We start from the raw sequence: 23,820 nt of genomic DNA, 5'->3' as shown, positions 1-23,820 counted from the left end.
GCCAGAACGATGTCCATTGTTTGAAACAGTAAGATTAGAAATGACCTAGTTGGCAGTGAAGTTAAATGTTAAAATCATACATTGGAACACAGTGCAGGGGATAACATGATGACTTAGAGCAGTATTTCTACCCAAAGAGATATTTAGATACATTTTAGATATCGCATGATCTCACTTTCAAAAAAGTAAAAATAAAGTAATAGTTATCGAGAAAACAGCATAACTGGCAAACTCAATTATTAGGCAAAGGGAAGTCACGTTAAGAAATTTTAGTGGAAATAAGTCATTTGTGGCCCTCAAGACCAGGTGCATATAAGCCTTGTTTCTTTCTCACTGATTATGAAGATCTTTATTACCGCCTTGGCCATTGTGGGTAATCTGTTCAGACGTAACCACACAAACCTCGTATCAAATGGAAACATTTTCTTGAGGACATTCTTCCTGCTTTGAGGTTCTAAAAAATTTCTGGATGAGCAAAAGCAGCAGATTTTTAGGACCAGAAATAGAAAATGTGGCCATGTTTTAAAGTAACTAGCAATATTATAGCAAACACATGTAATATATTGTACCCCTGAAACTAACATAACGCAATACAACCTGGAGACAGGATAATTATTTCTCTCTCATTTTAAACATGAAAAGCTTAAAAAAGTAAATTTTTTAAAAGTAAATAAGATACAACATGGAACACTTCAGGAATAGGTCATCCTTGCACAGGGGCCATGCTAATCTTCTCTGTGTTGTTCCACTTTCAGTATATGTGCTGCTGAAGCCAACACCAAGATAATTCTCACTTTTATTTTATTTTACTTAAAAAAAAAGACTTTATTATTTGATAGAGCGAGAGATCACAAGTAGGCAGAGAGGCAGGCGGGGGGGGGGGGAAGCAGGCTCCCTGCTGAGCAGAGACCCCCCCCCCCAATGTGGGTTTTCAACTTTGAGATGGAGAGTCTCAGGCTCCACTGACTGAGCCAGCCAAGTGCCTCAGTTCTCTCTCTCTCTCTTTTTAGGGGGTTGGGAGAGGAGGCAAAGGGAGAAAGAATCTTAAGGAGGCTCGAGTCCCAGTGAGGAGCCCTATGTAGGGCTCGATCTCACAACGCTGAGATCATGACCTGAGTTGAAATGAAGAGTCAGAAGCTTAACCGACTGCGTAACCCAGGCACCCTGCCAGTTCTCATTTTTTAAGAGAAGTTGTCCATGGAACCCAAGGGGTGGCACATTAAGAAATCTGTGGTTACATCTATTATAGAGGTTGTCAACAGAACATAAATCATGTGGAGGAAAGATTATAAAAGAGTAATGAGTCTTGGGGGATTTGGGTTAGGGGAGGGAGAATAAAAAAAGTAAGGAGTCTTTTATTGAAATGGATAAATCTATTTTAAGAAGCTCTTATGGGGGTGCCTGGGTGGTTCAGTCAGTTAAGCGCCTGCCTTCGGTTCAGGTTGTGATCCCAGGATCCTGGGATCGAGCCCCACATCGGGTTTCCAGCTCAGCAGGGAACCTGCTTCTCCCTCTCCCTGCTGCTCGTGCTCTCTCTTGTTACCTCTCTCTCTCAAATAAATCAATAAATAAAATCTTAAAAAAAAATAAGATAAAAAATAAAAACATTCTTATGGTTAAGATTATAAAAGGACAAGCGGCTACAAGCCAAGTATTGTGCAGAGGGCTACTAACAGGATATATATTACTGAAAACATAGCTTGTGAAGATGCTATTAGGGAATGACAAAAAGATGAAAATGACGGGAATGCTGTTTACAGGCAGCATGGAACTAGGCATGGGAATCTATAAATAAATCAAACTAAGTATTTGTGAATGGAGCTAACAAGCAAAAATTCTGTCTTGCCTCATCACTATCTATTTATTGAATCTTTCCTAGCATTATATAAATGTCTGCACCATCATTTCTCTCATCTTACCATAAGCAAAATAAGCCAACTCTCCTTGCAGCAGCAACAACAACAACAATAAAAATTAAGATTAAGGAATACCCTGTAACTCTAATGTGGAGTTTCAGTATAAATTTAAGGTGTATTTTTTTCTTTAGACTCCATGGAGAGATGACTGAATTTATATACTGGGCAGGATTATATAAGATGAGCCTAGAACATCTTGTCGGAACAGAAGCTAAGGAAACTCTAAATAACAATTGGGGTCATGACAAAAAAAGTTCAGAAGCCAGCATGATGGGTTTCTACTGATCAAAGATGGGACAATTTAAGGATATTTGGTTTCAATTTGAGGAATTTTTTTAATTTTTTTTTTTTTAAAGATTTTATTTATTTATTTGGCAGAGAGAGAGAGAGAGGGAACACAAGCGGTGGATGCGGGAGAGGGAGAGGGAGAAGCAGGCTTCCCACAAAGCAGGGAGCCAGATGCGGGGCTTGATCCCAGGACTCTGGGATCGTGACCTGAGCCAAAGGCACACTCTTAACAACTGAGCGTCCAGGCACGCCTCAATTTGAGGACTTTAAAAAAGCATTTTCAGGGGCGCCTGGGTGGCTCAGTGGGTTAAGCCCCTGCCTTCGGCTCAGGTCATGGTCTCAGGGTCCTGGGATCGAGCCCCACATCAGGCTCTCTGCTCGGCGGGGAGCCTGTCTCTCTCTCTCTCCATCTGTTTCTCTGTCTGCTCTCCGCGTACTTGTGATCTCTCTCTGTCAAATAAATAAATAAAATCTTTAAAGAAAAAGGCATTCTCATATTTAATTTGGGGGAAAATAACCCTATTTAATGTGTACTGAAATATAAATTATAAATAATAATGAACTATAAATACTGCCAATAAAATAACAAAAATATTTTATTTGTTTGTGGTTCTTAACATTCCTTATCTTTTAGTGACACATACTGATGAGGTAATTGATAATATGATGTGATTTCTGCAATTTGTTTGAACATTTTTTTCCCTTACTTTGTCAGAGAGAGCACAAGCAGTCAGAGTGGCAGACAGAGGCAGAGAGAGAAGCAGGCATCCTGCTGAGCAAGGAGCCTGATGCAGGACTTGATCGCAGGACCCTGGGATCATGACCTGAGCCAAAGGCAGCGGCTTAACCAACTGAGCCACCCAGGTGTCCTGACTTCTGCAATTTGTTATCAAAAATTTCGAAGGGGTGGCGCCTGGATAAGGATATAGATGAAATAAGAATTATTATGTATTAAAAATGTTGGGGCACCTGGGTGGCTCAGTGGGTTGAGCCTCTGCCTTCGGCTCAGGTCATGATCTCGGGGTCCTGGGATCGAGCCCCGCATTGGGCTCTCTGCTTGGCAGGGAGCCTGCCTCCCCGCTCTCACTCTCCCTGCCTCTCTGCCTACTTGTGATCTCTGTCTGTCAAATAAATAAATAAAATCTTAAAAAAAAAAAAAGTTTTAGGGGCAGCCTGGGTGGCTCAGTCAGTCAAATGTCCACTGTTGGTTTCAGCTCAGGTCTTGATCTCAGGGTCGTGAGTTCAAGCCTCATGTTGGACTCCACAGGCTGTTTTAAAATAAATAAATAAAATTTAAGAAATAATTTAAAAAATAAAAAAAAATGTTTAAAATTAGGAACATAAGAGGGAAGTGGGATTCATTAAATAATTCATCCACTTTGTATCTTTAAACTTCACTGCATTCAACTGATTCCCTTTACTGACAACCACAAGAATTTTTCCATCTCTTTCCCATTTCCCTGTGAATCCACTTCATTCATTTTCAGTATTGATCCTGCTCAAGTTGCCTACAAAACTCATGGTGAAATTTCAATTCTCATCTTACTTGACACAGAGCAGCACTTGACATGATTGAAACACTACCTACAGTCTTGGGGTTTCACTCCTTCCTCACCAGACCTTCCAAGTCTCTCTTGCTGGTTCTTCATCTATGAAGCCTGTGCACACTGGGAATTCCTAGGATTTGTCCTTCTAGTGCCTTTAGTGTCTGTGATTTCATTCACTCTCAGGCTTTTAAACACCATCTCTATGCAGCTGACTTCCTAAATCATACCTCGAGCCAACATTTCTTCTCAGAACTATACTTTTATTCAACTGTTTATTAACTGTTGTCTGACAGGTGTCTTGAAATTGACATGTCCAGGGCACCTGAGTGGCTAATTTGGTTAAGTGACTGCCTTCAGCTCAGGTCATAATCCTGGAGTCTTGGGATAGAGTCTCACATCAGGCTCCCAACTCCATGGGGAGTCTGCTTCTCCCTCTGACCTTCTCCCCTCTCATGCTCTCTCTCGGTCTCTCTCTCTCTCTCTCTCAAATAAATAAATAAAATCTTAAAAAGAAAGAAAGAAAGAAAGAAAGAAACTGACATGTCCAAAAGTGAGCTTCTGATTTCCCTCTGTATCTTTCCAAATCTATCCCTTTCTCCCCTTTTCTCATGACCTTTGGTGATTTCCCCATCTTTCCAAGTCCTTCAGACCAACATCAGGATAAACACTCACACTTCTTTTTTTGCCTACATTCCAGATTTATGAGACATCTTGTTGACTCTACCTTGAAAACATCCAAGACCAGACATTTCTCACATTCTTCTCATTAGCCAATCTGGTCCAAGTTCCATCACCTCTCTCCTGAGCTGTTAGGATGGCCTCTATACCATCACCCTGCTGTTTGTTCTCTGCCTACTGTTTTTTGGTTTCAACCCAGTAAGTAGAATGTTAGGTTTCAGTCAGGTTATAGTCCTTCTGTGTTCTTCTTCTTTTTTTTTAAATTTCATTTTTATGTTATCTCTATACCCAATGTGGGCTTGAACTGAAAACCCTGAGATCAAGAGTCACATCCTCCACCAAATGACTCAGCCAGGTGCCCCAGTCCTCCTAGATTCTGAAATACCCCATAACGTTCCTTTCCCTCAACAGCAGTCAACGAAGCTGAGAAGAGCCGCTCAGACACCCCTCTTCCCCCTCTAATCTATTTCCTGCTCTTCCCATTTCATGCTCCGCTTCAGCCACACTGGCCTCCTTGCTTGCCTCAAGTGTTCCAGGCAAATTCTTCCCTCCTGATCTTTACATTTGCCATTTACTCTGCCTGGAATGCTATTTCTCCAAATAAAATTCACTCATGATTTTCATTGCTTTGAGGCCTTGACTCTAATTCCTCATTCTCAGCAAATGACTCTAGCAACCATATTCAACTGGTTGGCTTGCACAGCACTCCCTCTAATCTTTCACCGCTACATTTCCAACACCCCCAACCACACAAAGGGGTGCTCAGTAATACTGCAGACTGCCTTACTTAAATTGATGCTAAACTTGACTGAGGAAGGCTTCAAGGAAGCGATCACATATGCCAAGAAGGAGGAGTACGGCTTCAAAACAGATGGGGAACAAATAATAAAAACATGTTTTTTTTAAAACAAAACAAAACAAAAAACAAACACCATAACTAGAAAAAATACCAAGAAATACGGAGGGGCCGCTTTTTTGTTGACTCTGACTTTTGGCAAGTACAGAGAAATTGCGTATGTGAAAGCAGTATCTTATTTTGAACTCTAAACCAACCTGTATTAAAAACCAAGGAGATTTAAGAATAATTATCCAACTGAATTGATATCTGATCTCAGGCTGGGTTCTTTTTTTCCTTTCTTTCTTTTTTCCCCAGATTGACTCATGCCTAGGACAGCAGCAAAGATAAAAGAGAGGAGAAATAAAGTGCAAAGGCAAGTCCCAACCCTCTGGCCAATGGGAGTTGTGCATAGAAACTCAGGAGAGTCCACAGGCCTCACCTAAAAGCGGCAGCGATGAAGCCTTGTTACTGTTTGTTGTCCCGTGATTCTTGCGCTTGATCCGAGGAATGAATTTCTTCTCCACAGCTCTTATCTTATGTGCGAGAACTTCTGTCATCATTGCTGCCCTCTTCTTCCCAGAACGAGGAACTGGCTGGGTAAAACGTGTTCTTTTTTTACGGCGGGGTGCGAGCACCTCAATGGCCCCAGACTGGATCTTGGCTTCCATTCCTTCGCTAGAGCCAAACTCATCTGTGTCCGAGAGTTTGTAGAGCGGTAGAACGTGGAGTTGCTCATCCTGAGGGATAACCCCCAAGGAGCGGTTATCTTCTCTTGTTAAAGTACAAACCTGACAGAAAGAAAACATGAAATAGGTCCTGCACATTCATCACAGTCACTTCTACCTTCTAACTGTTGCCATTGTCAAAAGGGTCTGTATTCCCATTCTGTTTTCCAGTGGGTTACTGCTGGTATAGTGATTTTGGATAAAGAATACATATTAAGTCACTCAACACACTTCAATTCTAGGAATTTATCAACTGTTTGTAAGCAGACCAGTATAATTTTGAGTTGATCTTATAAGTCAGTGGCATTATACACATTTATGTATTTTATAGTACTTTTTAAGTAAACTCTAGCCCCAGTGTGGGGCTCACACTCACAACACCAAGGTCAAGTCACATGCTGTTCCAACTGGCCAGTCATGCAGCCCAAAACGCCTATATTTTAAACATTAAGCCTTTTGTTACATTCCATTTTACTTCATTGCCTAAGTTAGGGAAAATCTATTGGATTGTCCATAGCATTCATATAAAATATTAAGACATTATTTTAGCCTATGTATTTCCCTATTTCTTTTTTTTTTTAAGATTTTATTTGTTTATTTGACAGACAGAGATCACAAGTAGGCAGAGAGGCAGGCAGAGAGAGAGGAGAAAGCAGGCTCCCTGCCGAGCAGAGAGCCTGATGTGGGGCTTGATCCCAGGACCCTGGGATCATGACCTGAGCCGAAGGCAGAGGCTTTAACCTACTGAACCACCCAGGCAACCTTGTATTTCCCTATTTCTTAAATAATGTCTCATTCTTTGTGTAGAGGGGGTTTAATTATGAAGAATTTTCTAACTTGCTGTTTTCCTTTAGGATTTCTTCACTTCTGTTTATAAGTGGAATTTATCTATAGATATATAGATTTTTTTTTTCTGCATTTCCCCCCATGTCAGGGTGATTTTTCTCTTCACTAAATGAATGGAAGTGATATTAATGAAATAAAAGGAGCACAAGAGATTTCTCTCTCCAGCAGGACTTATATTCTAACAGCTTTATTTTTAAATTTGATTATTATTTTAAAAAATTACTTATTTTTAAAAATTCGAGTAGTTTTAAAAAAGTGAACATTTCTTTTGATAAATTTTCTCTTTCTGCTTCATGTTGCTTCTATTCTGGCTAGGAACGTACCAGTAAGTTACCCACCTTTCTTTTGCATGTAAATAAGACATCTGAAGAAAATTCTGTCTTGAAATATAACCTATCTCAGTCCTCCTGACTTTAAAAGTTATTTTTATTCATTGTAGAGAATTAAACTACAGAACTACATACAGAAAAGTCCTGACTTGATACTTCCTGACTTCATACTTTTCTTCATAGATTAGTATCTTAGTGGTAATTAATTTTCAAGGGTCATTAAAGAGCCAACAAAACTATATCCAATGGTTTCATTATTTTTATTAAAAACACTTCTCCTAGAGCTAAGGGCTCTTTCTAAGATGCTAGAAGAAATAAATTGCCTGATTGTAAGGTCGATAGACTTGATGAATACAGACAGGAAGGTAAAATAAAGTTTTAAAAATCACAATATTTTCTCAATATTTATAATCACATTTACCAGCGAGACTTGAAATACTGAGTTATCTTGGGTATTATCAGTAATTTTAAAGTAACTGTGTTAAAAAGTAGACTCTTCCACCAATAAACGTTTATTTTAATCAGTTTATTTGTTCGCAGGGGACTAAGAAGGCGACAAGGAGTAGATGGGGGAGCATAATTAGAAGGACGGAGGCAGCAGGCAGGGTGGAAAGGGAACTGCAGCCACATTTGAAGAACTCAGGGTTTCAGAGACGGGGAAATTCGGAGTTCTGTCAGGTTCTGGGAACGAGCCACCTGGTATGAACGACAGCAGTGGAGAAGAGGCAGCAGAGTAACGCTCAAGGAGAAGCACGAGAGAAGTGGAACCAAAATTTAGTTTGATTCTGAACCTAATTCAGCCTAAGCACAAGTCTGTAAGGAAGCAAATCAGGTAAAATGTACTAGCTAAACAATGACAATGAACCACACTCTGTGAAGATTCACCCGGAGAGATTATAACATTTCAGCATCTGAAAATAACACCGATGGGTCCAATGCTACAGTCAACAAGAGTGGAGAAGAAAGATTAAGAAAAATGAAAAAAAAAAAAAAAAAAAAAAAAAGAGGGGGTGCTCCTTAATCTATCACTCCTAGACTTTATTGGTCAGACAACAAAGGAAGGCTACCTTTTGATGGATTAGATGGATTACTTTCGGGAGCTTGTGGCTCTCTTCCTTGTATGGGGCCAACCAAACAGACCGGTGTAGTGCAAAAACAGAGTGGTATGTTTTACTAGGGGAGAAGAAAATTACTGGAAGCAAATCCATTCCACTTACAAAAGGACTATTGCATGATTCTCCCCAGGGTCTTTTAACTAACTGAAACATCTCTTGATTGACTTCAGGCTATGGACATATAATTCTTGTCATGTCTGTAAGCCTAACTCTGCACAGCTCAATGCAAATATTTCTGACAATGCTGGCATATTAACATAACTTTACACATATATACTGGCACTAAGAACGAACACACACACAAAAGATGATATATTTGGCATAGTTCCTTCACAACAACCCTGAAGTGCACAGAAGGCAACAAACGGTAAATTGCTTAAACTTCCTACCTACCAGTTTGATGGCACAGAATTGTACTCCTACCTCCTAGCAACCACACCACAATGATCCAAGACTTTCAACAAAATACCTAAGGCCAGTTCTGTAACTTCGTGCAAGTATATCGATGATAACTTAATAGCATTGATATTACACACTCCGTGGTGCAGAACATAAAACAGGATTTTTAACGATCATCCTACTTCAGGAGCTCAGCCTAAGCACACAGCTATGGACCTTCTAGGCTCAAAAGCCACCCAGGTACATACCACAGTGCTTCCATTATTCATGTTGTGAATGTCCCTATGAGGATGGGCACAGAAGTCGAGGCAAGCGGTGACTCCAGAGAAAGGACGCCCTTCTTTGCTGCCAAGCCGACATTCTCGGGCCACATGTTCGTATTCTACCTAATAAGAGAAATGTATGACACGCAGTTTTACGAGCCAGAAAGAATCACCTTTAGTAAAGAGTAAAAATCACTTCCTGACCACAGATCTAAACTAATTCTATTTTAAGTCAGAGATTTCTGACTGTAGTGTGGTAAAATAGATGGGCGGTTCAGTAACTGTCTGAAGGAGAAAAAGAGTATGGGAGGACATCAGATAAAATGACAAGGACTGGCTGTGACTGATGGCAGGCTGACGACAGCACCTGTTAGAGATGAATACATGAGCAGAGTATGCCTAAATTACCCTGGGAGGAACAGAGACTACTACAGTGCATGAAGCACGTGTGATGTTTCAATGTCTATGAAAAGAAGGTAAACTTATATACGTATGTTCATGAGTCAATATAGAAACTGAATTTATAACTCTCTTTAAAACCAAAGGTTAGCAATTAACAGAGAGCATGTTATTCATGATAACAGAAATAAAGATCTAAGAAATCTAGATTTCTGGTTATGTTTAAAGTAAAAAGATCATTAACACTAATTTTCTACTTGTGATGACTGCATACATATATGTCTTGCAAAACGACTGCCACAATGAGGTTAGGTAACATTTCAATCCGTTTACAAAGTAAGGATTATGTTGTGTATGTCGTGGTAACACTTATGATCTCTTAAAAATTTCCAAGTTTATGATATGGTACTGTAAATCATAGTCCCCATGCTATGCGACAGATGCCCAAACATCATTTATCTTATGGCTGGGAGATTGTACCCCCGACCATCATCTCATTTCACACACCCCTCATTTATTTTCTTGATGATGTCCTTTGAAGCACAAAAATTTAGAAATTTTGACAACCTAGTTTTTCCTTATTTTTATTTTTGGATGGTCTAGTGCTAGTATATAGAAAAAACAATGACTTTGCCTATTGATCTTATATCCTGAAACCCTGCTAAACTCATTTATTAGCAGTAATAGTGAGTGTGTGTGTATGTGTATCCCTCAGTAGTTTCCACATATAGGATCATACCATTGGTTATTAGAGATCATTTTATCTTTTTGACTCTGAATTTATTCAACTTGTTCTTATTTATTTATTTGACAGAGAAAGAGAGAGAGGGAATACAAGCAGGGGGAGTGGGAGAGGGAGAAGCAGGCTTCCTGCAGGGCAGGGAGCCCCATGTGAGGCTTGATCCTGCATGGATCATGACCTGAGCTGAAGGCAGATGCTCAACGGCAAATGCTCAACGGTCAACAACTGAGCCCCCGAGACACCCCTCTTCCACTTGTTTTTAACAGAATCTCTTGCAAAATGTTAAAAGAAATGGTGAGTAGATACCGTCTTGTTTCAGATATTAAGCAAAAAAATTTTTAGTCCTTTTTTGGTAAATTACGGTATTATCTGTGGGTTTTTGTAGATATTCTTTATTAGGCCAAGGCAATTCCTTTCTATTGCTATTTTGTTAACTACTTTTATCATGAAAGTGTTGGATTTTGTCAAATGTGCTCTATCTCTAGGGAGAACATGTGGTTTTTGTCATCTGTTCTATTAATGTAGTTAGTATACTACATTGACTGATTTTCTTGCATTGAACCAATCATGCATTCCGGTTTTAGAAATTATGTTTCTAGAATTAATCGATTCTGTTACTCTACAGTTTTTTTTTAATTTTTTTAAAAATATTTTATTTTTATTTATTTGACAGACAGAGATCACAAGCAGGCAGAGAGGCAGGCAGAGAGAGAGAGGAGGAAGCAGGCTCCCTGCAGAGCAGAGAGCCCGATGCGGGGCTTGATCCCAGGACCCTGAGATCATGACCTGAGCCGAAGGCAGAGGCTTAAACCACTGAGCCACCCAGGCGCCCCTGTTACTCTACAGTTTTAATTCAATTGTCATAACAGGAAGTCTTTTAAAAACAGGCTAGATAATTTTTTTACTCTTTAAAAAAGATATTTTTAAAGTAATATTGACACCCAACATTGGCCTCAAAATCATGACTCTGAGGTCAAGAGTCACATGCTCTACCCACTAGCCAGCCAGGCACATCCAGGCTGGATCATTTTTAAGCTGTTCTGTAAAAGTAGATGTAACTCAAGTTCAAATCTGAAGCTTTCCTATGAACAATGATGTGGCTTATATAGAAATTTCAACCATATTTAAGAGCACTGCATGGTCCCCAAACGTACCTGGTTTTGATAAGCAACGGGAGCATACTGCTTATAAATTGGAGCTAATCGTGTAGCCAAACTCTGTAAATTATCTTCAAGGTTTTTCTCCTACAGGAAAAGACAGTCCATGAAAGTTGTTTCATAATGACATGAGTCTTAGGTATGAAAACGAATCATCAATCATTGCCAATGTGCAGTTGATGCAAGACTCATACTTACCCTAGTAAAGGAGCCATCACAGAAAATCACATGCGTTGTTTCTTAAAAAACCTGAACCTGGTCATTGTTATGCTTTAATTTAGTTTTTGAAATTCAAGTCCTATGTTATAAGTAGTTACAAATCTAAATGGTGTTAGAGGAAAAGTGCTCATGTTGCTAAAGAAAAGAACCCACCCCACATTGTATTTATTCAGTTGTACTGGGCACTTGGAGTAAATCAAGACAGGGTTCCTAGTGGCAAGAGGAGACGTTGAAAAACTCTGACACAGTGCAACAAATCTGTATAACGAAAGTTTCTGTAACAACAAACATAAGGCGCATACTGTGTATCAGGTCCTATGCTGACAGCTTCAAATATCGGTAAGTGGGCAACTGGTTGTCTAAAACTAATGGCTTCTTTTTCACATTATAATGGCCACAAACTGAGGAAGACACCGTGGGATACCATAAAAAGAGTCTGGATTGCTACTGATAGTAGAAACATATAAGACCTTTTTCCCCAAGGAGAACAGTCATGACAAATGTCTCTATTCAAAATGTCACTGAAGTTTCAGGTCAGGTCATGATCTCAAGGTTGTGAGTTTGAGCCCCAAGTTGGGCTCCAATCTCGGAGCTAAGAAAGTTTGATACTCTCCCCTACCCTGCTCATGCTCTGCTTCCTTCTCTAAACTAGATAAATAAAATCTTAAAAAAAAAAAAAAATCACTGAAGATAGTATAACATATGCAGCAGATAAGGTAGACTTTGGAAACAATAGTTGAAAGACCACTGTGATAATTTTTGAGAGAGGACTGTATCCTAAATCAAATCAAGAAATGATCAGTCACATCTAAAAGAAGACTATCGAAGGGGAATTCAGAGTAAGAATGAAGGAGAGACTTAGGAAAGTTCCACACTGGGGCACCTGGGTGACTCAGTGGTTAAAGCCTCTGCCTTCGGCTCAGGTCATGATCCCAGGGTTCTGGGATCGAGCCCCGCATCGGGCTCTCTGCTCAGCGGGGAGTCTGCTTCCTTCTCTCTCTCTCTCTGCCTGCCTCTCTGCCTACTTGTGATCTCTGCCTGTCAAATAAATAAATCTTAAAAAAAAAAAAGAAAGTTCCACACTTCTGCTTTATTTGAGATTTAGTGGATGTCAAGAACATAAGTAAGGCCTTGATGTAGATGAGTTCACTTCTGATATGCATCAGATTATTAATAAAACCAAAGCCACACACAGTGTAGACATACGAAGTTACTCCTTGAGTGCACTTAACAAACCCCAATTTGGGCAACTGTAAAAGAGCAGTAATAACTCTTTTGGTTTCTTTTTAGTTTAGGTTGATACTTGCATTGAAAAAGAAATTTATGTATATCAGGTCAATATACAGATTACTGGGTTCCTTTTATCTGTCTTACTTATGTATTTGCTTAACACAGTTTCATATAGTCAAGAAACACTTCCTGGCTATACTCACCCATTAATTATTTCATTTATTTGAGGAAAACTTACAATTGTGATTTAAGTACCTATTGAAAAGATTTTGATTATGTTTTCTAATACACGAAATATATAGGTGAGTAGGTAATTGTGTTTCACTGCCAGGAGATTATGAACCATCTGGTATCAGAAGTCAGACTGAGTAATTGGTCATCATGAAATATCTCGTTTACAGTATAGAAATGTTGAAATAGGGAGCCGGGGTGGCTCAGTTGGTTAAGCCACTGCCTTCGGCTCAGGTCATGATCCCAGGGTCCTGGGATCGAGTCCCGCATAGGGCTCTCTGCTCAGCAGGGAGCCTGCTTCTCCCCCTCCCCTCTCTGCCTGCCTCTGCCTACTTCTGATCTGTCTGTCAAATAAATAAGTAAAATCTTAAAAAAAAAAAAAAGAGAAATGTTGAAATACAGTAGGCACATAGAAAAAAAATAAAGCTTGTATAGCTGAGCACTGGGATCGTCTTACAAATTTAAGTCACATTAAACAATGTAAAAATTTTGACTTTTTATGTTTCATTAGAACAAATGTGCGTGTCAGATATAGAGGTTTCTTCTTATCGGATATCGACCTAGTGGGGCTCAAGTCTACATTCCTCTGCTTTTCTCCTCCTATACCTGATGCCTAGGACTGTCATATATCCACATCTGGACCACAAATCACACAAGTATTAGATTCTTCTCCTTTTTCTTATTTAAGACTTACTTATTTGAGAGAGATAGAGAACGTGAATGGGGGGTGGGGGGAAGAGGCAGAGGGAGAGACTTTTCCAGCAGACTCCCCACTGAGTGTGGAGCCCAATATGGGGTTCAATCTCAAGACCCATGAGATCAGGACCTGAGCCGAAACTAAGAGTCCAACACTCTACCTACTGAGCCACCCAGGTGTCCCCAGATTCTTATTACTGACCTGACATTCCCACTTGGATTTTATAGAAATCTCTCATCTAGTGGCTCCAAAACGAACCCATAATCTGCCCTTTTGAAACTGGGTTCTATTTCCATGTACCTTACCTTGAGCAACGTCACTACCATCTAGTAATTAAACCCTGTCCAGACTAACCACTGCTCACACTTTCTTCTGTCACAACCATATTCCAAGTCACAGTTACCCCTTCACTCAACTATTCTCAAAGCTAGCTCATCTTGCTAAACACACTATTCACCACCTCCAAACCATTATTCAAAGAGCAACCAGAGAGATCGCTTTCAAAGACAAGTATAATTGTATCACTTTCATTAAAACCTTTCAATGATCTTCCAAAATGTTTGACATCCCATACAAGGCCAGTGTTTTCACCTTACTCTCCCTTGCCTGCTCTGAGCTTCATACTGGCCTTCTGTCAGTTTCTGGAATGAGAAATGCTTCTTTTTATTATGTTATAAGCACTACATAGATGTTATTCAATATATAAAATGATCATCAACAAAAACTGATCTAATACTAATTACATAACACTCTGTTGTAGAATAAAAATTTAACAGTCACGTAAATATTACTAATATATTTATATACTGGTAGTTTTATCATATAATATATGGAAAGAAAACTTAACTGATTAAATTTTAATTTTAAGGGAGAAGGACATCACATTATCAGGCGTTCTTATGGTTGAACATAGTAGCACCTTTCCATGATTAGGTGTTTTATATGTCCTTTACTAAATTTTTAAAGTTTTCTTCCTAAAGGTCTCACATACTTTCTTCTTTTTTTTTTTTTTTTAATGTAAACTCCATGCCCAATGTGGGGCTTGAACTCACAGCCCTAAGATCAAGAGTCACACAATCTACTGACTGAGACAGTCAGGCACCCCTAACACACTTATTAGATTTCTTCCAAGGCCCTTGATCAGCAAATGATAGTTCTTTCTGGAATCATTTCCTTGCTTAATTATAGTAGACAGGAACTCAAGAACATGCTAAATAATTCTGATTATCTCTGTAAAGGGATCATTATTAATTCTGAGTCTCTTGAGAGGTGTTATATTCATTGTATTATAGATATAGTTGGATTCATTCCTGTTTTATTTGTGTTTCCTATTTATATTGCAGTCTAATGATTTTTAAAAATCCTCTCATATTATCTTCTTTTTAAAGATTTTTTCCCCCACAACTACTTCAAAATATAAAAATTCTATTTCTATTAATCTAAAAAATCTTAAAAATACACTTTCAAATATATGTTTTTCTGATGACACCTAGAGCAGTGTTTTCCAAGCTGTGGGTCATGACTCATCCATGGGCCAAGAATCAATTTAGTAGGTAACAACTAACATTTAAAAAAAGAAAAATGAAATTTTATAAAAAATATTATAGTAAATCATAGTGAACCTCAGCAATAACTAGATTGGATATTAATTTTTAAATATATTTAATGCCTTCTCTTGCATAGAAGATGAAGTATTATTTTCTGATATTTTATTTGAACTATTTGCTTGCATATACCTATTGTATAGCAGTTTGTAATATAAAATGTTTTTTATTCTTGGTCACAGCTCAAAGTTTGAAAAACACTGATCTTAGTATTTAAATTCTCCCCACTCCAAGCAAAGAATAAAACATTACCACACTTAGTTCCTATAGGTGCCCCACCCCCACCCAGTGTCTACCCACCCTTGAGTTGATAAGAGTATGGAATTATACTTATCGGTTCTTATTTTAATTAAAAAAATGTAAGTACTCAACTTATTTAAACTTAACAGTAAGGTTGACTAATTTCTTTGCTCACCATGGCCTCGTGTCCCGGACAGATTGGTTCCGGTTTCATATATCTTCTTTCTGGATTACGTCCTTTAGTAATTCTTTCATAGTAGTTCTGTGGGTAGTAAACTTTCTGAGTCTTTGAAATGTTGGCAAATGGCTTTATTTATTCTTCCTACTTTGGCTGGGTATAAAATTCTAGGTTCTTTTAACAATGACTTTCTTGGGGGTTAGGGGAGAGGAGGAGGGAACCAGGGACAGTTGGAATTTGGGTTGGTAGTTAAAGACTTTACCTAATTTATTGAGAATTTTAAACTATTTACTTATATAGAGAGTCTTAGGTTTTTTAAAGCTATTTTAAAATATCTCATTGTTTTACAATTTAGAAAATATTTTAAGGAATGTACTTATAAATTCATTGTGTAATTGAAAAGTTTAAAAAGGACACTTACGTGTAAGGGAGAGCTTGGATCAATTCTAAATCTTCTAGGGCTTGGGCTTCTACCAAATTTACATCCATTGAAATACATACTCCATGAACAGCCAAAAGAGAATGAAGCTCCACAGGTCTCTGGATCAATTCCTTGACATGTACAGGTACGACTGTAGGATGAGAATTGCAAGGGGATGAACTGACAAAGCATGGCCAATACCTTGGACAGAACATTTCTGATTCCTGTAACTTGAGAAGTATAGATGATGAATGAACTGATTTTAACATATCTATTTTGTTACTTTTTTTATTGTAAGTAGTGTCAGCAACGTAAAGACAACTGCCCTTGATATAAGCAAGTTTTTAACTAAAACGTTCCTTCAATATTGTAAATCCAAAGAAACAGCAATAAACTATACAGAAATACCCAGAGCCCTATTTGACTTGGATATGCCTGAGAGGAAATAAACAGTCTGTATTTTACTTTATCTTATTAAGAGAGAATCTTAAAAAAAAAAAAAAAAAAAAAGCAATGACAGAATCTTAAAATAGGCTTCACGCTCACTGCAAAGCCTGATCTGGGGCTTGATCTCAAGACCCTGAGGTCATGACAGGAGCTGAAAACAAAAACAAGAGTTAGCCGCTTAACCAACTGAGCCACCCAGGTGCCCCAAAGTGTCTGCATTTTATATCCTGGATGTGTGTCCCTATTAGAAATAAAAATGAACATTATCTCGTTATGTCTTTGGACTATAACTCCATCACTTAAAAACCACTTAAAAACCGAAACTGATATAATCCTGAGGACTGATAATAGATAATATGTATTATAAGTGAAATCACTGCTAATTTGAAAGAAAACCTTTATTAAGATTACAAAAGGAGGGGCGCCTGGGTGGCTCAGTGGGTTAAAGCCTCTGCCTTTGGCTCAGGTCATGAATCCAGGGTCCTGGAATAGAGCCCCGCATTGCATCGGGCTCTCTGCTCAGCAGGGAACCTGCTTCCTCCTCTCTCTCTGCCTGCCTCTCTGCCTACTTGTGATCTCTGTCAATAAATAAATAAAATCTTAAAAAAAAAAAGATTACAAAAGGAAAAATGGAACTGAAAGCTTGTTTCATTCAGTAACTTGGTTATTTTAGCACATTGGGGGCATTTCTGAGGCCCTAACATGTACCCGATAGTAAGAACGACAATGATTAGAATATTCATACAAAGATACGAAAACGAGGAAGTAACATACACTCTTGTGGTTTCCAGCTGCATAATACTTGAAACTTCTAATAGTATGAATGTGATACTTAATGTAATGATTAAAAACAAGGAAAAAAAGATAGTTAAAAAAATCAGTAAATTAAAAGTATATAGAAATTTTTTTAAAAGATTTTATTTATTTATTTGACAGAGAGAGAGATCACAAGTAGGCAGAGAGGCAGGCAGAGAGAGAGGAGAAAGCAGGCTCCCTACGAAGCAGAGAGCCCAATGCGGGGCTTGATCCCAGGACCCTGAGATCATGACCTGAGCCGAAGGCAGCAGCTTAATCCACTGAGCCACCCAGGCGCCCCAAAAGTATATAGAAATTTTGAGATCAAAACTAGTAGTATTTTTTAATTGTAAAAGTCAAGAAAATAGGGGTGCCTGGGTGGCTCGATGGGTTAAGCCTCCGCTGTCAGCTCAGGTCATGATCTCAGGGTCCTGGGATTGAGCCCCGCATTGGGCTCTCTGCTCAGCAGGGAACCTTCTTCCACTACCCCTCTGCTTGACTCTCTGCCTACTTGTTATCTGTCAAATGGATGAATAAAATCTTAAAAAAAAAAAAAAAGGTCAAGAAAATACCTGATATTAAGATAACATTGACTGTGAAAAGATAAATAAATAACACATTTATGTCATTAAAATGATACATGGGCTGGGGCGCCTGGGTGGCTCAGTGGGTTAAGCCTCTGCCTTCGGCTCAGGTCATGATCCCAGCGTCCTGGGATGGAGCCCCACATCAGGCTTTCTGCTCAGCAGGGAGCCTGATTCCCCCTCTCTCTCTGCCTGCCTCTCTGCCTACTTGTGATCTCTCTGTCAAATAAATAAATAAAATCTTAAAAAAACATAAAAAAAAATAAAATGATACATGGGAAGGAAAGAAAAATGTTGTTTAAATAATAGCTGACAGTTATTTAAACAATGAAATATATAGGAAATGTACAGGATTGTGAGACCTAAAAGTGCTTTTGCAGAATATCTGAAATAGTTAACATCACTGATAATAGGACAAACTAACTGAAAATAGGTCTTAACATTATGGACAAAATGCAGTCTACCAGCAATTCCTCAATTGAATTTAATTAGAAAGAAACAATCAGACAAACAAAAACTGAGCAATGGTCCATAAAATTAGGCCTTCAAAAAAGCCAATGCATGTCAAAGCCCAGGCCCCTGGGTGGCTCAGTTAGTTAAGCATTTGACTCTAGATTTCTGCTTGGTCTGGATCTTAGCACTCCAGTGGGGAGTTGAGACTCTCTCCCTGTGCCCCTCCCCACGCTCTCTCAAATAATAAAAACACCTTAAAAAAAAAATCAGTGCCAAGAAAGACAAGGCAAGAGATGAGAAACAATCAAGAGACCATCCAAGCAGGGGGAGGGCATAGTGAGAGAGAAGCAGACTCCCCACTGAGCAGGGAGCCCAAAGCAGGGCTTGGTCCCAGGACCCTAGGATCATGACCTGAGCAGAAGGCAGACATTTAACTGACTAAGCCACCAGCTGCCCCTGTAAAGTACATAACTGGAAAATATTCAGATAGATTAGATAATAGCATTTTAACGGATTTAAATTTACTGATTTTGATAATTTGACTGGTGTTATGTAAATGAATGTCCTCATTCTTAGAATATACCCTCTGAAGTATTATTTACAGGAAAAAGGCATAAAGCCTGCAACTACCTGACAATCCAGAGTGAAAAAAACTTTTAAAAATCGACAATAATATATGTGTTTGTGTGGCTTTGTATATAAATGCAAATGTTACAAACTTAGTGATGATGAAATCTATGAGAGATATAAAACTGTTCACTGAAGGATTCTTCCATATATTCTGTCAGTAAGAATATTTATTTATTTATTTCTTAACTGGGCTCCACACCCAGTATGGGACTTGAACTCACAACCCTGAGATCAGGAGTCACATGCTCTACTGATTGATGAGATAGTCTGGAACCCTTGCAAGAATCTTTAAAAAACAAAAACAAAAACAAAAGGATATGCTGGACGCATGCCTGACTGATTCAGTCAGTAGAGCATAAGACTTTATTTTGGGGTCTTGAGACTGAACCCCACATTGAGTATAGAGATTACTTAAAAATTAAAAAGGTCTGGGAGTGCCTGGGTGGCTCAGTGGGTTAAGCCTCTGCCTTTGGCTCAGGTCATGATCTCAGGGTCCTGGGATCAAGCCCCATATCTGGCTCTCTGCTCAGTAGGGAGCTTGCTTCCCTCGCCCCCACACCACACCTGCCTCTCTGCCTACTTGTATCTCTGTCAAATAAATAAATAAATAAATAAATTTTTAAAAAGGTATGCTAAATCTACATTGAATAAAACAGAATAAAACTCATGTTATTGGATTCTTGGAAAGATTAAATAAGACAATATATGTGTATCCTTCAAAGCAGAACCTTCATACAAGAGTTATTATGATTACTGTGAATCTACATACAAAAGAATTAGTAGACATTAAAAATAGTTTGTATATTACTAGCATTGTAAAGATAAGGAGAGTGTAATGAAATGATGACATAAGCATAAAGAAATTCTCTTAAAGATATGCAAATTAATTTTGTGTGGTGATCAGAGAGGGGACAATATATATTGTTTATATTTTATATATATATAAAGGTATTTGTTTTTAAAGATTTTTTATTTTTCTAGCAAAGATTTTATTTATTTATCTATTTATTTATTTTAGAGAGAGAGACACACACACACACACACACACACACACACACAGATAGAGAGCAAACATAAGCAGGGGAAGGGGTAGAGGGAGGAGAGAATCTCAAGCAGGGCCCACGTTCTGTGTGGAGCCCAATGCAGGGCTTGATCTCATGACCTGACCTGGAAGAGTCAGACGCTTAACCTACTGAGCAACCCAGGCACCCAAAAAGATTTTTACGTTTTCAGTAATCTCTACATTGACCACATGGCTTGAACTCAGAACCCGAGATCAAGAGTTGCACACTCCACCAACTGAGCCAGCCAGGCGCCGTAGTATAATGAGATTTCTTTTAAAAAAGAGAGACACGTACGAAGGAAACACCACAAAACAATTCTGAAGGACACAAAAGCAAACTTGAACAAATAGAAAGAAAAACCATGTTATGGGATATGAAGATTCAGTATCATTAGAAGTTAATTTAATGAAATCTCATTAAAAGTGTCATTGGAGGGGCACCTGCGTGGCTCAGTTGTTAAGCGTCTGCCTTTAGCTCAGGTTGTGATCCCGGGGTCCTGGGATCGAGCCCCACATTGGGCTCCCTGCTTGGTGGGGAGCCTGCTTCTCCCTTTCCCAATGCTTGTGTTCCCTCTCTCGCTGTGTCTCTTTCTGTCAAATAAATAAAATCTTAAGAGAGGACTCCATCTCATATATAATTTTGGTTTATATTAAAGTGGCATTTCAAAACAAGGGCTTGTTAAGTGGTGTTTTCTTAAATGGAAAAAGGGACAGAAATAGATCTCCTCCTCCCACTATTAACTAGCATAAATTTTAAATTCATCATAGGGGCGCCTGGGTGGCTCAGTGGGTTAAGCCTCTGCCTTTGACTCAGGTCATGATCCCAGGGTCCTGGGATCGAGCCCCACGTCGGGCTCTCTGCTCAGCAGGGAACCTGCTTCCCCCTCTCTCTGCCTGCTGCTCTGCCTACTCAAAAAGGAAAACTTCTAGAAAAGATAACATAGCAGAAGTAAAAACACAAATATCAAACTGGCAAAAACGTTCAGACATTATAAAGCAAGTGTGAAGAGCTCCAATACATAAAAGCAGCAGCAATCCTTTAGAAACAAGGGCTAGAACAATTAACAGGCGACGGAACTATAAGTACCCCCACCTAGAAAGGCAATCTTAACCACTCATTCCTAACATGAAAAACGCCACTTATCACCTACTAAAAAGGCAAAAACCTCAAGTTTGACATCATATTTCCAGCAAGATGGTAGGAAAACAGATATGCTCTTACACTGCTGAGAATATGGTACAATTCTCTATGGAGGAGCTTTTCCTTTCTGGAAAAATTCCTCTCTTCCAGACGCTGGGTGAGTGGGATCAGGCATCAATGAGGGAAGCAGAAAAAGAATCCTCTCTAAGGGTACCTGGTTAAGCTCAGTCAGAGGACCCCTGTGACTCTTGATCTCAGGGTCTGGTCTGGGGTTGGTGAGCTTGAGTCCCATGCTGGGTATAGAGATTACAAGTAGATGATAGATAGATAGATAGATAGATAGATAGATAGATAGATAGACAGACTGACCCTACGATGGTCTCAACTTGCTATGCAACCAAGTCTTGCTTTTTAAAGTATATACTCATTCTTCAGTTTCAGAATGCCTGAAATTCTGTAATATGCATAATTGGTAGTTAATGAATATTTTTAAAAAAGATTTTCTTTCTTTCTTTATTTGTCAGAGAGAGAGCGCATGAGCGAGCGCACAAGCAAGCAGAGTGGCAGGCAGGCAGAGGCGGAGAAGCAGGCTCCCTGCTGAGCATGGAGCCCAATGTGGGACTCTGGGATCCCACGACCTGGGATCATGACCTGAGCCAAAGGCAGCGGCTTAACCGACTGAGGCATCCAGGCATCTGGGTCGTTCATGAACAATTTCATATTGCACGACAGAGGTCTGAATGGGAAAACAGTACAAATCAGATTTGATTACTTTTCATTGAGCGTGCATCTTCGGTCTGTGGGATGACCGTTGTATGACTTTAGGTTTTCCGTAAGCTCCGTGTACAATCTGTCGGCCATGGGCAGAGGAATGCCGTCCCATACCATTATGAGCACTACCATGACAGCTGTCGGACAGTGATGGCCCGTACGTTGCCGGACCAAACAAAGAACTTTCTCTTCATCGCTGCCTCTTCTTAAAACCTGGAAAAGCAGAATGCATTTATTTATAGAAAACAAGAAACCTATAGTTGAGTGCAATGGATATCATTTTGAAAGCTCTGTGTTACTGCATTTTAGGTCTTTAACACGACTATTTCTGAAAGGGTTGAAGCCTCTAGGACATTGAGTTTTCTGACTAGCTGCATCCACACAACTCATCTGAGTATCCCAGCTTACTTGACTAAACAAACAACAGGCAGAACAGAAGTCTGTGGTATGGAGTTATTTGTAAAAGTAGAACAAAGCTGTTTGTGTTTTATTTCACTGTTGATACAGTATTGCAAAACAGACAACACAGGATCTCCTAGAAAGAGCCTAACTGTTCTGCTCTTCCACAAATACCACAACGGGACAAATCCAGCTACATGCAAATAATAAAGGACTCCCAATTTAAAAAATCAACTTCAGCCTGAAATTTAGTATTTGCACAAAGTTATGGATCTTTGCCTTGGGTGAATGGCTTTATTATACAGAATAATTAATATACAGAGCAATGTTCCTGCAATTCCTGTGATTTTTTCCCATGCTACCACAAGGATTTAACATACCCGTATTATCATAAGATTAAGGTGGTTCAGTTGACATGATAAATGCAAAATACAACAATTAATTTTGAATAGTGATTGATTTATCTTACACCACATCATACCCATGGGGTGCTAAAAAGGCCTCAAAAGTACTTAATATTGCCCGATGGTCCCAGTGCGTACAAAAAGAATTACGTAAAAATGTTGACAAGACATAAAACCAACCAATTCTGGTTAAAACTCCCTCCATAGATCACAAATTTACAGAGCAAAGATACTGACCACATTAATCAGTACATAATCAGTAAATGATAAAGGTGCCCACCCCTATGACCAAAATGGAGCAACCAACAGCATAATTAAGATTCCATTTTTGTTGCTATAATAATATTACATAAACTTGAGATGAAACTTCTTAAGATGTTAGTTACCCAATATCACTTTCTTCTGTCACTCCAGATGGTTAACAATCATTGCTACCAAGGCATCCCTTGAGTAGAGTTGGCTTTAGGACCTTCCCCCTAAACACAATTATTTATATTAAAATTTTTTTCTATATTTATATGTCCTTTTACAGCCAAATAAGAATACATTTGCTTTCAAATAAGCTCAAATACAAAATGATATATATTGTACCAAACAAAATTTTTCTAGATACTTTACAAGTTATTGAACAAAGAACAAAGTTACATTGATTGGGTTTTTGTATGGGAAATGCTGAAATGTTGTTTATTAGGAATCTGTGCTTTCCCCAGATTTTCCAAATATCCTTTAGTGAACGTCAGAGAACTAAGCATAACGGGTCTCTAAATTCAGATCAAGGTTCGATAAGCACCTTGGGTATTGCCTTGGTATGGATATTTGTGACCACCACCCAAAATCGATATAATAAATCCTGAATCCCAATTGTGATGATATTAGGAAGTAGGGCCTTTGGGAGATAATTAAGTCATAAGGGGGAAGCTCTCATTAGTGAGGTTAGTGTTCATATCAAATAGACACCACAGAACTCCCTAATGCCTTTAAACATGTGAAAACACAAAGAGAAGAGGGCCCTCACCCAACCATGCTGGCACCCTGATCTGAGACTTCCAAACTCCAGAACTGTGAGAAATA

General features: G+C 38.9%; 1 protein-coding gene and 1 non-coding gene across 2 annotated transcripts in view; both read right to left on the bottom strand.

Annotated features, from left to right (window-relative positions):
• Positions 1-23,820, bottom strand: part of TET1 (tet methylcytosine dioxygenase 1) — a 132,823-nt gene that overhangs the window by 9,891 nt on the left and 99,112 nt on the right. The window contains exons 6-10 of the mRNA XM_046027684.1: positions 21,948-22,159; positions 16,063-16,213; positions 11,240-11,329; positions 8,930-9,067; positions 5,707-6,055 (exon numbers count right to left, since the gene is read on the bottom strand). Coding sequence (XP_045883640.1) covers positions 5,707-6,055; positions 8,930-9,067; positions 11,240-11,329; positions 16,063-16,213; positions 21,948-22,159 — 940 coding nt within the window. The remainder of the gene's footprint in view (positions 1-5,706; positions 6,056-8,929; positions 9,068-11,239; positions 11,330-16,062; positions 16,214-21,947; positions 22,160-23,820) is intronic.
• LOC123955853 lies at positions 677-779 on the bottom strand. The gene has a single exon (XR_006821397.1). It is a non-coding gene; the product is annotated as a U6 spliceosomal RNA (small nuclear RNA).

Source organism: Meles meles, chromosome 13 (assembly GCF_922984935.1).
Source record: "Meles meles chromosome 13, mMelMel3.1 paternal haplotype, whole genome shotgun sequence".
Taxonomy (NCBI): Eukaryota; Metazoa; Chordata; class Mammalia; order Carnivora; family Mustelidae; genus Meles; species Meles meles.
This window is presented reverse-complemented; position numbering and strand designations above follow the sequence as displayed.